The following is a 14,894-nucleotide window of genomic DNA, read 5'->3' as shown; positions in this document are numbered from 1 at the left end:
CTGCACATTTTGGCAAACCCTATTTTATCTCAGCTGAACGTCCCACAGCGAGACAGGTCACAAGATTCAAAACTACAAAGATCCCTTGTCTTGGTGCAGAAGATCATAATCCCGGTGCAGATCAGCCTGGTGAGGCAGACAGACCCCAGCAAAACCCTTGCTCCCACCTGCAGAGTAGGTTTGTGCACAAAAAAACCTTCCCAGCACCTGCTGCAACCCCCACTCCTCACCCCTCCTGCGAAAGTGTCAAAGGTAATGCTGGAGCATTAAGGGATTAAAGCAATTGCTTAGAAGGTGATGGGGATGGTGACAAGCTTCTGAGGCATGGGAGGAGGGAAGAGGGGGCTGAGTGGCAAATCCTGCGAGCACACTGCTCTCTGCGTGCTGCAAAGGGTTTTCCTACACAAGGTTATTTGCAAGGGTGTTTACGTTTGCAAGTGCTGCAGCTTCCATGGATGCCTGGCTCCAGCCAGCTCACCCCCACACCACAGGGCACTGGGAAGGCACCATCCCATCCCCAAGCAGGCGCTGTTTGGAAGGGGTCCATCATCACCCCACAGGCAGCAGCCAAGGCAGAGCCGCCAGCCACAGCACTAGCAGCCACCCCCATGGAAAAGAGTCATCAAAAACAGTGCAGGAAGGCCTACGCTTGGCAAATATTTGTCGAGCTGATTGCAGCCTGCCTGGCTCAGGCTGCTGGATGCAGACAACCTGTGGGGAAGATTTTCAAACACCTGAAATTCCTCCACCCTCTTTTCTTCCATGAGTGCAGCTTGCAGCCAACTCCACCATTGCAAAACTGAGAGCATCAGCCTGTGGAGCCTGCAGAAGCAGCAGCTTGCAGCAGAGCCATGGGCCTGACCGTGCAGCTCCCAGCAGACCCAACAGCCACGCAGAAACCCGAAGCACGGGATGCCTGGGAAAGCGGTGCTTGCTGCAGGGAGTGCTGTGGGAAATACCTGCCCACCAAGCTCACTGGCTGCAGAAAAAAGAAGGAAGTGTTGAAAATAAAAGCAAGCTGTGACATTTTCATGCGTGGCTTCTGACATCCTCTCCCTCTCGCACACTTGACTTCCTTGCTTATTTTTATCAGATGAAGCTGATGGTCTCTGCTACAGTAACAGTGTGGTTACAGTGCTGGCAGTGAAGGAGGGCTCAGTACGTGTTTCCTTTGTGGCTTCCCTCCCTGCTCAGTGCTCCCGCCCCTCAAGTCTCTCAAAACAGTGTGTTTGACGTTGTCATCCCTCACTTGTGACTGGGTCTCTCCTGCCAGTGCAGCGATGTTGGGCCCGAAACCGCTTTCCTCCCAACTACAAACAACGCTCATAAGCTTTCATTTTTTGTTATGACCACCTCACGTGTCCTGAACAGGCACCAGTACAGCCACTACACCATGTTTAGCCTTCAGATGAGATTTTGCTCCCATTCCAGTGATGGGAAGAGCCAACCTGGCTGACACCTTCTAGAAGGGTCCAGGGAACAACCATGGGAATTAAATTCCTTGTCCTCAGCTTCTGCAAACTTCACACAGCGGTATGAATGGGAAGGAGAAAGCCTAGGCCATCCTCACTTGGCTATGGGATGGTGACACTGGTTCTCCCGCTCACAAAGGCAAGGAAACCATGGTCACAGCAGAGCAGGACCTGCAGTGAGGAGTTGTGTTGGATTAGTCATTACCCTCCACATGCCCTAGTGACAGCAAATTATCTTTGTTGTCCTGCAGAGCAGTAATTTCACCTACCTGCACCCAGATACCAAAAGTTCACCTACTCAGTGTGTCTCAGGTGAGTACATGTTCCAATAAAATCAAAGAAATGGATACACACCAAAAATAACAAGTGTTCGGGAGGGGGAACAGACTGAGCTAAGCAAGACAACAGTACACAACTTCTATCACCACTTGCAATTGTAGGGCAAAGTTGTGAGAACAAACATGTGACGTTTAAATGACAGCCAAAGGTATTGCTTTTGGTGGGAGGAATGAGGGTAAGAACAGAAATAAAGTGCTATATATGCAAAGAGGTCCTTACACCACCCACTCAGGGTGACTCAGGGCCAGATAGACCATAACAGATGGATCCAAAGACCAGAAAAGACATGGACATCTGGATCTGGTCCTGGACAACTTGCTCCATAAGGCCCTGCTTGAGAAGGGTTGAACCAGCTGACCTCCTTAAGTCTCTTCTCACCTCAACCATTCCATGAATTAGAAGTCTGAGACCGGTACCTCATCCTGGAAGCGGTGCAGCTTCTTCCACATGAAGAGAAGTACTATACCCATGGAAGAGAAAAACCAAGGCACACCTTAACTAAAGGCTGATTCAAGAACAGGAGAGTCAACGTCCACCCACCCTGCATTTTTTTTCCAAAGCAGAAAATATCCACAAGAGTTGAGTAGAACACAATTAATCGTTGAACTGTGGGGTTCATGTTGAACACGCTCTCAGTTCAAGAATTAAATCTGAGGGCCATTAGCATATTTTAACCATTCATCTCATTTACATAGGCAAGATCAGAGCCTGTTACTTGCCGAATTATAGGAACTTCTCTCCAGGTATCTGAAAGATATGAGTATTCCATGGCATTTGCTTATCACATCATTTCAGGGGATGATTTAATCCCATTAAGTATACAGCTTGAATTAATGAATCCTAGTGTGGTCTCATTTCCTACACCAAACAGGTTCAGAACCACACTCAAATGCAGTTTCTTCTAGATCTTCCTCTGACAGTACTGCAAACTGAAACATGCAACTGCAGGTAAAAGCATATCTGATTGCTTCAGAGCTGTCCTCTAGACCCAGAATGGCCAAAGCAGACAACATAGATAGGTTGGCTGAAGCACTGACAGCATACAAGGCAAGACGTCTTCACACTTGTTGCTCAGGGAAGGTAAGATGCACAGGTACTGTACTGCTACTAAGCACAGCTAAGAATAGCTGCAGCTCTTAATGATTGCAACTTCATGCTCTGCAGGGTTAAGTCAGGACATTAGATGTGAATTATAGATATAAATTTATAACCTTTATAGTTATAAGATATGAAGTTTTAAAGAGAACTAAAATGAAATTTTGGGATAGAAAAATTGAACATTTCTTTGCTGCAGCCCTTTGCACAGCAATAAGCAACTGTAGGAAGATGGAAGGCAAAGATGCTGCCCCATGCTCTCCAAGCTGATTTGGGTTCATGATTTCATAGAGCATGCTCTGAGGTGAATACAAGTATCTCCAGGTTCAAAGGACAGCCTCAGCCTGACAGACATGATGGTTCAGGATATTTATGTTCACCTTGCAAATCAGCACACCTCATACCAGAAACAAGGACTGGTCATTACCTGGGAAGTCAACCATCCAAACCCATCCATTAGTAAGAACAAAACCAGTATGTTTGGAAAGCATTTTCAAACTTTATTTACAACTGTCACAGTGACAAAAATGTAGTTTGAAAAAAATGCTAGCTTCTCCCTGAGGCTCAAAAAGAATTACAGAAATATAGAATGTATATCCTACAACAGGAGTAGTTTTACTGGAGTGCTTTGTTCTTTAGATGCGTTCAACAAATAGAAATATACACAATACTTTCACAAAAGGATGCAGACAGAAATACACAAGTCTTTAGGGCAGACAGCAGGTTTTGAGTCCATGGATTGCCATCTCATTGCTGCCAGATGATAGTATCTTTGATATACAGCTTTGACTTGGTGGTACAGACTGAGAGTAACACTTAGAAATAGGACAATTGGCTGGTATACAGGTGTATAAGCTCATTCAGGTAAGACAGCAAGATTAGAACAAGTGTTACAGATACAACAGCTGAATCCATCAGAGAAAGCGGTATCACTACATGATGACCATTTGGTGATAAATCATCCACCCAGACAGGCAGGGAGAATATAACCAGGCTTGCAAGGCTAGAGACCAGCTGCAGTGCGGGAACACTGAATTTCTCCTGCTTTGCACAAGCTCATCTCGAAACTCCTATCTGCCTGAAACAGTTATGTAGAGCTGAGAAGTTATTGCCATTATGTTTAAAACACAAGCAAGACAAGACTAAAATGATCCTGCTAATAGGTTAAAAGCAGTTCCCGACCCCTGCCAGCGTTCAACTACTCATGAGGTATTAAAAATACAAATACACATGTTCAAATAGATTTTAAAAATGGAACCTGTTACAAGCAAAGGAGGGTGGCATTGGGATTATTATGAAAGTTTGGTTAAGGCCTTGACATTTCTTTTACTCTTCTGTGACTCCGGATTTGGTTTAGGTAGTAACTGTTCTCATCCTATTCCAAGAGCAACTGGCTCCCTGAGCTGGCCCACAAAGCCACAAGAGCATCACTTCCCAGGAAAATGGTGAGCTACCCCACGTGGCACCAGACTTCCCTCCCCAAACAGAGACAGACAGCTCCTCATTGGAGCAGGATACAGTGAGAAGGACCCAAACACAGACTTTACAGAACAGTCTGCACTCCATTAAACACCCACAAACAGCTATCTCATCCTTGTTTCAGGATGCTCAGGCTAACACTCCCCAGAGAGCTCCCCTCTACCTCCTCACTGATAATCCACACTATCTGGTGTTAAGTCTTTGTATTACCTCCAGTCTGGCAGCCTTCTGCAGGTCCCTGTGCAGGAGCAGCCAAACCTGTCCCCAAGCCTCACAAGCCCACTGACCAGCAAGTTGAGATAATATGAAACCCTACAGCCTCAAAGACACTGAGGCAAGCAGGTACAATCCTCACCCTTTAGCTTTGGGCACTGGAACAAGACAAGACCAACCACAGTAGCCTTGGCAAACAGGAGAGAAAAATCCATGTGTTCAAATCTACATTAGTTCATGCTGCAAATGGATGTCTTTACATCAAATCTGCACTACCTCAAGCTAACTGCCTGCAAGATCAACTGGGGCCTTGCAGCAGCAGAGATGACAAGCAGCAGCCTAACATTACCCTGCAAATACAGCTGTTCAGCATTGAAAGGTCTAAAGGCAAACAGAGGGTGAAAAGACAGCTTTGGGAAAGTGATTGGTACAGGCTCAAGAGCAAGAGCAAGAAGCCCACTACTCCTAAGGATGCTCACTTGATCCTAGGAGGTGCTGAACTGGGGAAAGCTACAGGTCCCTCAGCACTAGAGCATTTTGTGACGCTTTGCTACAAACCCTTCCACCTCCAGACACAGAAAATGGAAGCTTTAGTAAAAGCAAATCTGAGATGACCGCTCTGTTCTCAGGCTTCTGGTCAAAAGCAGCTCCCAGCTGAACACTGCTTTGCTTGGCTTCCCTCTGCACTCCCCATCCCCAAGCTCCCCCCTCCAGCATCCCTCAGGTGGTCACCCTCTGCCACGTGCTTGGAACTTCACTGCTGCCTCCACCTCAGAAAAATACAGATAGTGATCTCGAGAACAGCAAACATTTCTCTGCGTTACTTCCTTCCTTCCTCAGAAGGTCTGGTGACACCAAGGGCTTCAGTTCTCAATACAGAGAATACAAAAAAACTAAAATCTTGCAGGTGCAAAGTTGAACTTGTCTTTTCTCTTTAAAAAGACTTTCAAAAAACGTGTGGCTCTTCCTTCAGAAGGGTGCAGTCCCTTGCCTTTCCTCAGATGCCATTTATTGCTCCTTGTTGTCCTCCTTTGCATCTTCACAGCTTTCCTCCTCTTCCTCCTCCTGGACGAGGAACTCCTCAGGCGGCCATCTCAGCTCCCCGCTCTCCACATCGCCCTCCGTTGGCTCCACCACGATTGAGGGCAGGCGGTCCTTCAGCTTGCAGTAACAGTCAAAGTCAGAGGGATCGGGGAAAATCTGAAAGAGCCAAAAACAGCCTGTGAGAGGAGCTGCTCTCAAGCAGTCTTAGCTAACATCCAACTCTCAAAACTTGGTTTTCAGGGTGGACTAGTCTGGACACAGAGTACACAACGGGGGGATGGGAAAAACCCCTCAACTTCTTAGTAATCGCTGAGAACTTGAAATCAGCACAGCCCAAGAGGCTTTCAAAGCATATACATTTGCTTGGATAAGGCTCATCAAATAGGCACCTGCTTTTGGATATTTACCCAAAAGCCTCACCCCCTCCCACCACAGCTTTTGCATGAATGCTCATGAGTTTGCAAACTGAGCTATCTCAATCTGCAAATCTGATCTTGTTTCCTGCTGCCAGTCAAGCTACACAAACTACACTTGTGCTCCAGGCACTGCTGCCAGAAGGAGGAGGAGGCACAAGATAGCACAGCACCAGAGCAGTCCTCACCCTCACAGTAAGGGTCTGTGCCTGGTGTCACTCCTAGGCATCAGAAACAGTCTGCATGAGAAGTTCAGCTGCATTCTGGTAGTATTCTGCATGCTACAGCTGCTATCCATCAGCAGTGAAATTCAGCAGGAAGATGGTCTGTGGAATTGGTAGAGACTGACCCAAAGGTCAAAAATGGGACTACATTTCTTAGAGCTGGAGGTATCTACGGCACAGCTAAGAATTATGCATCCCAGCACAAAGTACAAGGACCTCCTTATCCCCAGTCCCTCAAAATGCAAAGAAATACCTCACCCCACTCCCCCATAGCAGCAGCATCAGGGCCCATACCCACAGGTAGTGCCATAGGGCTACAGGCTTTGATCCTTCCAGAAACTAATGCAAAAATATAGATACAGGAAAAGCTGCATTCAGCTGTGCTGGAATGTTAACAGTGGGTCTGCATAACTAAATGGCAGAGTGAACAGAACAGGAATGCCTTGCTAGTGGAACAGCTACAAGCCCCACCTCATTCTGAGAAAAAGCATTCAGTGACAAGAGCCAGTTCCCATATCAGATCCCCCAGTTGGTATCCAGAAGACTAAGCAGCTCAGACTATTTCAGAACATTTTATCTGCATATCCATTTTCCATCATGGTTGATTAAAACGGCCTGAAGAGGCTTATCACCAAATGCTTTTTCCTGGAGGTGCAGATGACACGAGGAGCCCTGTACTACGCTTTCTCTGAACACCACCTGAATTCATCCAAGCCAAAAGAGCATCCTTGCGGAGAGCAGCACAGGAAACCTCACATCGGAACACTGCACTTGGATACTCATTTGGGAGCAAGAATTCACCTCTTCTGATCTTTGTGGTTCCAGCTCCAAAGCAGGTTCCTGGCCCAGAAGCCTTGAGCATGAAGCACCACATTCCTCATGATCATGCAGGTATCCCACCAGTCTGGCAAAGCCTTACCCAAACCCCACTCCATCAACTTGTTCTTCAGCCTAGCAGCTATTAGCCACACTGAAAAGCTTTGTAGGAACCAGATTATCAACTTGAAAAAGCCAGGCTGCTACTTTATATAGTCAGGCAGAGTAACTTTGGGAGCAGATGCTCAAGAAAGTGACTCAATGCACAAGTTGCCCTTGCACAGTGCCACTCTCAGGATAAGTGAGACCAGAACAGTTTCTTGGAGCTTTATGGCTTTTCAGCCAAACAAAGGCAGTTTCAAACACTCAGTACATTACTGGAAGTACAGTCAACAGCTCTAAAGCATCAACTTGATAACTCAAGACAGGAAAAAAAAGTACCCTTGACATTGTTTAGAAGGCTGCAATGGAAAAAGAAGTGTGGTTCAGGAGGTTATATAAGCTGATAGTGTCATGAAAATAGCCTCCTGTGCAAGAAAAATAGCAGTCTAATAATTAAACTAACCTTTGGCTGCTATCATTTTAAGCACATTGGGTCAAATTGGAGCAATTTCTTTGAAAACAGTCTGACAGGTTTTTTTTTTTTTCCAGAAGCTAAGCAGTCATTTCCTTATAAAAAAAATCCCTGAAACATGGTGTGCAGCTTTTTTAATAAAAAACCAGCACAATCTTATCTCAAATAGCTGCAGGACAGACCAAACCCAAGAAGGTCAAGATTTTTTCCACTAAGTCATGTCTTTTAATCATAGAGGCAGCATGAAGTGAGATGTTGCAACTACATTTTCAAGGGGTGTGGACCATCAATGGAAAAATTATACAAAGGCAAATTTCCTAGCATGTGACAAGCAGGGCTGCACTGCTGGCCAAGTACAGGGACTGAAGGGAAGTGGTTTGCAGATTAAGACTTCGTTTGCACATCCAGGGAAATGGGATGGAAAAGCCTCCTGGGTCAACCCCAAAACAAGCTGAGTTGCAAGGCTCTTTTTACCAAGATTAGCAAGCACCAGCTTTCCATCAATCCACACGAGCAGTGCTATGCTGCATGTCACTCCCATGAGCAGAATCTGCTCCCTCTCCAGGTTTAGACAATGGGAAGAAAAGCTTCTGGAAAAAGCTTGCAGTGAGTTCCCCCCAAGAGTGCAGCAGGCACAGATCTTACCTGCCAGCTCTGCACCCTCTCGCACCGCAGCCAGGACAGCCTGGCTGTGGAAACCTGCCTAGGAGCTTCTCCTCTTGCATTAGCCAGCTCACCCACATGGAAAGATGACTCTGCATCTCCCCAGCACATAAAGAACACAATCTCCTCATACTTATCAGAGTGAGCCTACCACTGAACTACCTGTCCCCAAACGACAGCCACCAACCAGCTGTTTGGGAAGGCCAGCCAAAAGCAAGTTCAGAAGTAGCTCAAAGATAGCTCCCTCTCTTCCTCACCCCCTAATACAGCATGATGGCTGCAATGCTTGCAGGTTTCCCCAGCTCTGCAGCATGTCACAGCTCCCAGCCCATGGCAAGAGATATCTGACAACTTTACAGCATAAGAAGCAATAAACACTCATGCTCTGCTCAACACTGCTTCTCGCTTGCAGCAGCAAGAATGGTTTTCGTGGGCCTCTCCGGATGATGTTCTGGGAACTCCTATCTTTCAATATAGTGAGAGCGGTGAAGAGCAGTACTTGAAACGAAAGCTTGAAATGATCTGCAGAAAGTCATGTTTGCCTCCGTTTCAGATGATCTAGCTCTGATATCCTCAAATGAAGTCTTGGCAACTTGGAATGGAAAGTTCCCTTGGCCCTGGGGAGGCTCACAGCCCCTCTGAGCATTCACAGGGAGAGAAACACCAAAAGCAGGAGAGACATCAGACAGCTAAGGAGATTAGTTCAGAGCTACCATAATCCAAGGGACACCCTTACATCCAAAACACCATCCACCTGTGCCCTGTGTTCCACACCAAGAGTTAAAGTGCCTGCCTCCCCTCCCGTAGAGGCTGAAAGCTATTTCAGTTATATTGCAGGGAAACTAAGGTAAGAAGATCTTTCCAGATTATGTTACTGTTTGGGGGAAAGTTTTACCTCATTGTGGTATTACTAATACAAGACACAAAGGTCTGCACTGAGATGCATACCACTTCAGGGACAGGATATACCCTGAGGTACACACACCACCTCCCCTCCCAGTACTAAGACGTGAGTTTGAGACCTCTCCAGCAGTATCAAGTTAAAATTCTGGTTTCTGATCTGAAATACAAGTTCTTGAAACTAAATTCTGCTGTCACCAAGAGGCATGGCAAGCTCCTTCCAGGAAGTATTTAAATCATCTCAGTGCCTTCTGCAGAGGAATTTTCCAGCTACAAGAAGCAGCGCTGCTAAGTTTCACTCATACAGTAGTCATGACTTGAAACTGAGCTCCATCTAGTTATGCACACAGCGTGACTCAGGTTTATGAACTATGACAACTCCTCGGTCACAAGCACATCTTGGGGGACAGAGGCAGGGAAACTTCAGCAGCATAACATCGTAACAATTTTCCATCAGAGTAATGAGACATCAAGTAGGGAGGAAAAAACATGTGCTGAGGTGTTACCATGAGCTATTTGTCCTCAGTTTGAATTTCAGCACAGCACTTCTTCCTGCACAGAATAGCTAGGAAGGTATTAGTTTGAGCTCTGCTCTTTCCATATACTGCTTATGTTTTCAGTAAACATCCAAGACCCTGGAATAAGCATTAGCTCACCCTGAAGTAATTGAGCTAACTGATCTTGTCTAGTAACCGTGCTACGTGGAAGCTGAACAGGTAAAGTTATCCAGAACTCAGTTGTTCTAAATTCCACAGCCTCTCAAGGCGTCCCAGCAATGGCGAGCACCAGCTCCCACACAGGACTTCTCCAGGAGAAACCAAGTGTAGAAGTGCCTCACAAGCAAACAAGATGAATCTCAGCCTCCATCCATCACCACCAGACCCCAGGTCAGCCCCATGTCGCTCCCTCGCAGGCCCCCAAGCCACTGCACTACTGCTTTCTATCTCCCCAGTTTGTGAAGTAGAATGCTGACAGAGGCGTTCCACTCTGATGCATCTCATGTCCCTCAGCACTGCAGCTCCTCAGGGGCCAGCAAAGAAGTTGTACTCACTAACACCAATTCCCCCAACAATACTGATGTCCCAGGCCTTTGCCTGGAACACCGGATAGGGCAATAAGCCTATTCACCTAGATTCAGCCAGTCTGACGTCATTCACAGCTAACTGTGGCTGTGATTAACCCAGACAGATCCTAGCATGATGCGATCATGACTTAAAGAGCTCAAGCTCCCCATGACAACCAAACCCCAGCTGATGGCATGAGGCAAGCTCAGCCTCTTCATGCCAGTCCCCCAGAAGGTAGCCCGAGGTCCAACAAGACCAGCCAGTCAGGCTGCAGCAAAGCAGCATGCTCAGCTTAGGACACAGTATTTGCTTAAAACAAACACTTCAGTGGCTGTTTTCAACCGTGCTCAGATCCACTTTCAAGAAATAAGGCAGGACCCACATCACTGTTTTGACAATGTCAAGTCAGCCTTCAATCAGGCAGCAACACCCATGCTGCTGCAAGATGGCATTAGAGGTCAAGCTGGCATAGTGCTGACAGGCTTTTCAGAGAACAGGTCTACCTGGTGCTGAAACTGCAAGCAGAACATCAGCTCCAAGGGGCAGGGAAAAGGCCTGGCTCTGCGGGGACCACCAGGCAGGAGGGGCACAGAGTCCTCCGTAGGCACATCTGCTTGTAGCAGGGGCATCTTGAGCCATCAGCTGCATTTCAATGAGTTTTTTTGTTTAGCAGTCCCATGGGAATTATGGGATATCTATTAAAGATCCAGAAATAGCTCTCCACTGCAGGCGCAAGACCCAGCATGACATCACCTCCTCAGCTGCATCTTCTGTTTTGTCTGTGCCTCCCTGCTCTGAGACTCGCATCCAGATTTCACCATTCATTTCCACCACCTTCAGTAGGCTCAGAGCAGCTTTACTTCACAAATGCAGGAATAAAACTGCTCTGTACTAAAAGGCTTTGAAGTTAGCACATCAGCTTGCAAGCATTTGGCACGCTACCTGGAAAAAGGTATCTATGCCGAGAAAGCACATTGTGCAAATGAAACCACATACAAATTACTAAGCCTACACAGACAACTAAGTTATCATAGGCATGAGACTTCTACAGCTCAGGTTTTCACATCGCTGCAGCCATGTGCAGTCTAAAGAACAGCAGGAAGCATTGCTGGGGGATGCACACCTCCTGGGGATGCACAAACACACTCTGGAGCATTAGCAGAGGCAAGGAGTGGGCAGAAGAAAAGCTGACAAGCCACAGGTTCCACCAAAAGGAACCAGTGAGACAGGCAGGAGCCCTGACGTTCAGTGAGCATCATGGGGTGAAGAAACCAAACTGCTAAGAGTTTACACTCTGGAGGTGTTGGTTTCCTCAGTTTACTTCCAAGGCTTTACTAGGAAAACAAAAGTACTTTAAAACAGTAGTTGATGAGTTAGGTCACAGATCCTTCTCTGCACAGCCCTAAGGGCAGCACACTGAACCCCAGTTTCATGTCATCTCTGCAACAGAGAATGAGAAGCTTTGGAAACTAAAAGCTCACCTCTGATAGCTCTGGATCCACCGTTTTGCTTCCTGTAACCAACAGTGGTCACGCTCACTGTGAGCGCGCTGCTCTGCAGGTGGGTGAGGTAAGATGCTGCAGCTCAGCTCAAGCCTCAGTGCTGGAGCAGTCATGCTCTGTTAGCTCTGTCTGGTTTTAAGTTATTGCACTACAGCCCTCAGACCAGCACACCATTTTCCACGTACCAAATGCTCTCCATCAGCAGGATGAAGCAAGAAGTGCCAAACCCCAAGACAGAACTGGATTCATGATACTATTTGCATTTGATTTGTCCTTGCTATTTTAACTTCAATTTTCGGTTGCTTAAGGATGATTTCAGCTTCTCTCAGTGACATTTTCAGCCATGCAGTCAAGAGGAAGAAGGTTGCAACCTACTCTCAATCTTCTTTGCACTAACCTGATTTAGAGGCAGACCTCATCCCCAGCCCACACACCGCCCAGCAGCATCTGCCCTCTCAATACCTCAGGCCTTTCTGCCATCAGTTCAGCTTACAACAGAGCCAAAGCCTAGAAGGCAGTTGCAGCTCCTGAGAACCCCATGACCAGATCACCACAGAGAACAGATCCAAACTAGACAAGCCCTGCATAGATGCAAGTTGTTACAGCAAACACCTTCAGGTTCAGATGGCCCATTCAAAGCTGAAGAGGTTTGCTCTCCAGTTCACCCAAACAGACTCACTGAAGTCATTAACACTAGGGGAAAATCTCACCGAAGCAATCCATCACGAATAAGCAGGGCACCCAGACTGCCTCCCACTGCACAGTCTGGATAAGTAAACCAACATCTGACCTGAGTGGGTTAGATGCCTGCATACAGTATACTGTTTAAGATACTTGTTTGAATATCTGGCAAGACTAGTGCAATAACTTCAACTTTCACGGCCGTTCCCACTGCTGTAGCAGAGGAAAGCAAGGCCATATGCTTTCCACTAACTCAAGCACTAAAACAGAACTGCTATTTCCACATACAGGCAATAAACTAAATTACTTGCACTGTTCAGATAGAGATTTTGACCAAAAAAAGCAATGCAGCCCCATTTCCTCCCCTGCAGCTTTGGCTTCTGCCTGAGCCGCGGCCCAAAGTTCTGTTGATTTCACGCCTCAGAGCACTGTTACAGGCCTGTAGCTCATTTTTCAGACATAAATATGCATGTGTACAACAGCACACCCAATCTGAATGCCCACATAGAGCAAGTGCCTCTGTGCAGGCTGTGTCACATCCGCAAAGGAAGGACTGCAATCTGCCATGAAGAGTCACCCTATGCAGAGTAACACAAGTCCTGTACAGCTCCTGTGTTAAACCTCACCAACAAGTTTCCTGCCAGGGTAGGGAAACTCGGATCTAATAGACAAAAAGACACACAACTCACTCTTTGGTTGACTGTAAGTACTGAGGCTGAAGGATAAAGGCTGGAGTTTGAGACCACCCCTTCACCTCAGTTATGGACTGAGAGGTTAAAAGATAATTACATTAATCACCAGTTGCAGAATGGATGCAGCTCATGCCTTCAGGTACTGTGCTTGCATGCACACCTCAGGGCTTGTCAGCGCTGCGTCCTGCCTCACTGTATCTTACAGTGGACTTCACCCTTTCAAGCAGGGGGAAAATCAAGGAACAGCTTGGAAGATTTGAGTGCTGTACAAACAAGTCCCTTCTGCTGCAGACAAATCATTTGCAAGCCGTGGTCAGAGAGACCCCAGCAGCCTCTTAGCCTGGTGTCTGACATGGACCCTTAGGGCATCTCCTCACCCACTGAGCCTGTGTGCACACCCAACAAGCCAGGGTTCAGGGACTTCAGAAACAAAGCACTCTGCCAATCTAAGCAGATAACTAAGTGATATTTCAGACAAATTCTTCCAGCCAAGTAAGCACTACAACTCACTGACCAGCCCTTACTGCAGGACCTGCTATTACGTTTACCGGAGCAAGCCCATGGTCCAGCCCAGGCGGCTCCACAGGGGCTCCAGCACTCACCTGATACGAGAGCCCGTCTTTACGGGGGCTGAGTCCGATCTCATCCATAGCCGGGGTGCTCATCATCACTTCAGTCATCTCGGCTGATCTCAGGTAATCGGGGCTGGAAATAAAGGACAACATTCAGACCACCTCAGGGCTCCGGAAGGTCTGAGCGAGGTTTAAGCGGCATCAGAGCGGTCCGCGAGCCGAGGCCGGCAGCAGCATCATCCGGCCGCTCCCTCCCCGCCCCTGCCCCCACTCCAAAGCCCCGGGCAGGAGACGGAGCGACCGGGCTCAGCATCTCCGCCTCCCCCCGAAACGGGCAGCAGGCAGCGCCCACTCACCAGGGCAGGGGACAAAGCACAGACATGAAGTCCCGGCGGAGGCTGCCCACGCCCTCGGGGTGGCGGCAGGGCACCGAGGCACACGAGGCTGCCGGAGGGCGGGAGCTGCGCGGTACCGCCGAGCACACGGCCACCACGCGCCGCACCACCGCCTCCCTCTGAGCCCCGCCGGCAGCGCCGCGCCGCCTTAAATAGCCGCGGGGGCGTGGCCTCCGCAGTGCCCGCCCATCCGCATGACGTCAGCATTTCATGAATGGCTTCGGCGCGCCACTCTCGGGGGCGGAGCTTGGCGGGGGAGGGGCGTGGCGTGGCGTGGCGTGGCGCGGCCTGGCCTGGCCTGGCCGCTCTGTCTCGTGAGGGCGGGGCGGTAGCGCGCTCCGTACCGCTGCTCAGCGTGCGGTAATGCGGTGCGGCGCTGGGCGCTGCGTGTGCGCCCGTGCGGAGCCTTCGTATGCACGGCATGCCGTGACATCGTGCCTTCGTGACTTTGTGACTTTGTGCCTTTGTGCCTTTGTGCCTTTGTGCCTTTGTGCGTGTGTCACGCGAGGGATGTGCGAGCTGCGAGGCTCACGCGTTGCCCTCGGTTCTGCTCCGGCAGCCCTCAAGGCTGCAAATACACGTGTGCATGCAGGCATAGGTATGGTCGTTTCCTCCGGCAGGATATTGTAAGCTTCTTAGTTTCGTATTATATAATGATGGCGTATGTGGGTGTTAGACATCAGGTGTCTCCTTCACTGTGCCAGATTACTGGCAGTCCCAAGGAGCTGACCCAGCTCGTGGGAGCTCAGGTGGGTA

The 14,894-nt window shown here is 48.3% G+C and overlaps 1 protein-coding gene across 1 annotated transcript; it reads right to left on the bottom strand.

Annotated features, from left to right (window-relative positions):
• Positions 1-3,385: 3,385 nt before the first annotated feature.
• Positions 3,386-14,282, bottom strand: LBH (LBH regulator of Wnt signaling pathway). The gene is made up of 3 exons (XM_003203708.4): positions 14,100-14,282; positions 13,774-13,876; positions 3,386-5,798 (listed from the first exon to the last, which is right to left on the bottom strand). Exons 1-3 carry the CDS (start codon positions 14,123-14,125, stop codon positions 5,607-5,609), a joined length of 321 nt encoding a protein of 106 aa, XP_003203756.1. The 5' UTR covers positions 14,126-14,282; the 3' UTR covers positions 3,386-5,606.
• Between the last annotated feature and the right edge of the window lie 612 nt (positions 14,283-14,894).

Source organism: Meleagris gallopavo, chromosome 2 (genome assembly GCF_905368555.1).
Source record: "Meleagris gallopavo chromosome 2, MGAL_WU_HG_1.1, whole genome shotgun sequence".
Lineage (NCBI taxonomy): Eukaryota > Metazoa > Chordata > Aves > Galliformes > Phasianidae > Meleagris > Meleagris gallopavo.
The sequence above is the reverse complement of the archived record's forward strand: the minus strand, read 5'-3'. Positions and strand labels throughout refer to the sequence as shown.

What these genes read in the sequence shown, in the direction of transcription:
- LBH (XM_003203708.4), bottom strand. Translation starts at nt 14,125, where the DNA reads ATGTCTGTGCTTTGTCCCCTGCCCTG. An exon ending in GTGCTTTGTCCCCTGCCCTG is followed by an intron (nt 13,877 to 14,099) that starts GTGAGTGGGCGC and finishes CTTTATTTCCAG; the next exon opens with CCCCGATTACCTGAGATCAG. An exon ending in AAGACGGGCTCTCGTATCAG is followed by an intron (nt 5,799 to 13,773) that starts GTGAGTGCTGGA and finishes TGGCTCTTTCAG; the next exon opens with ATTTTCCCCGATCCCTCTGA.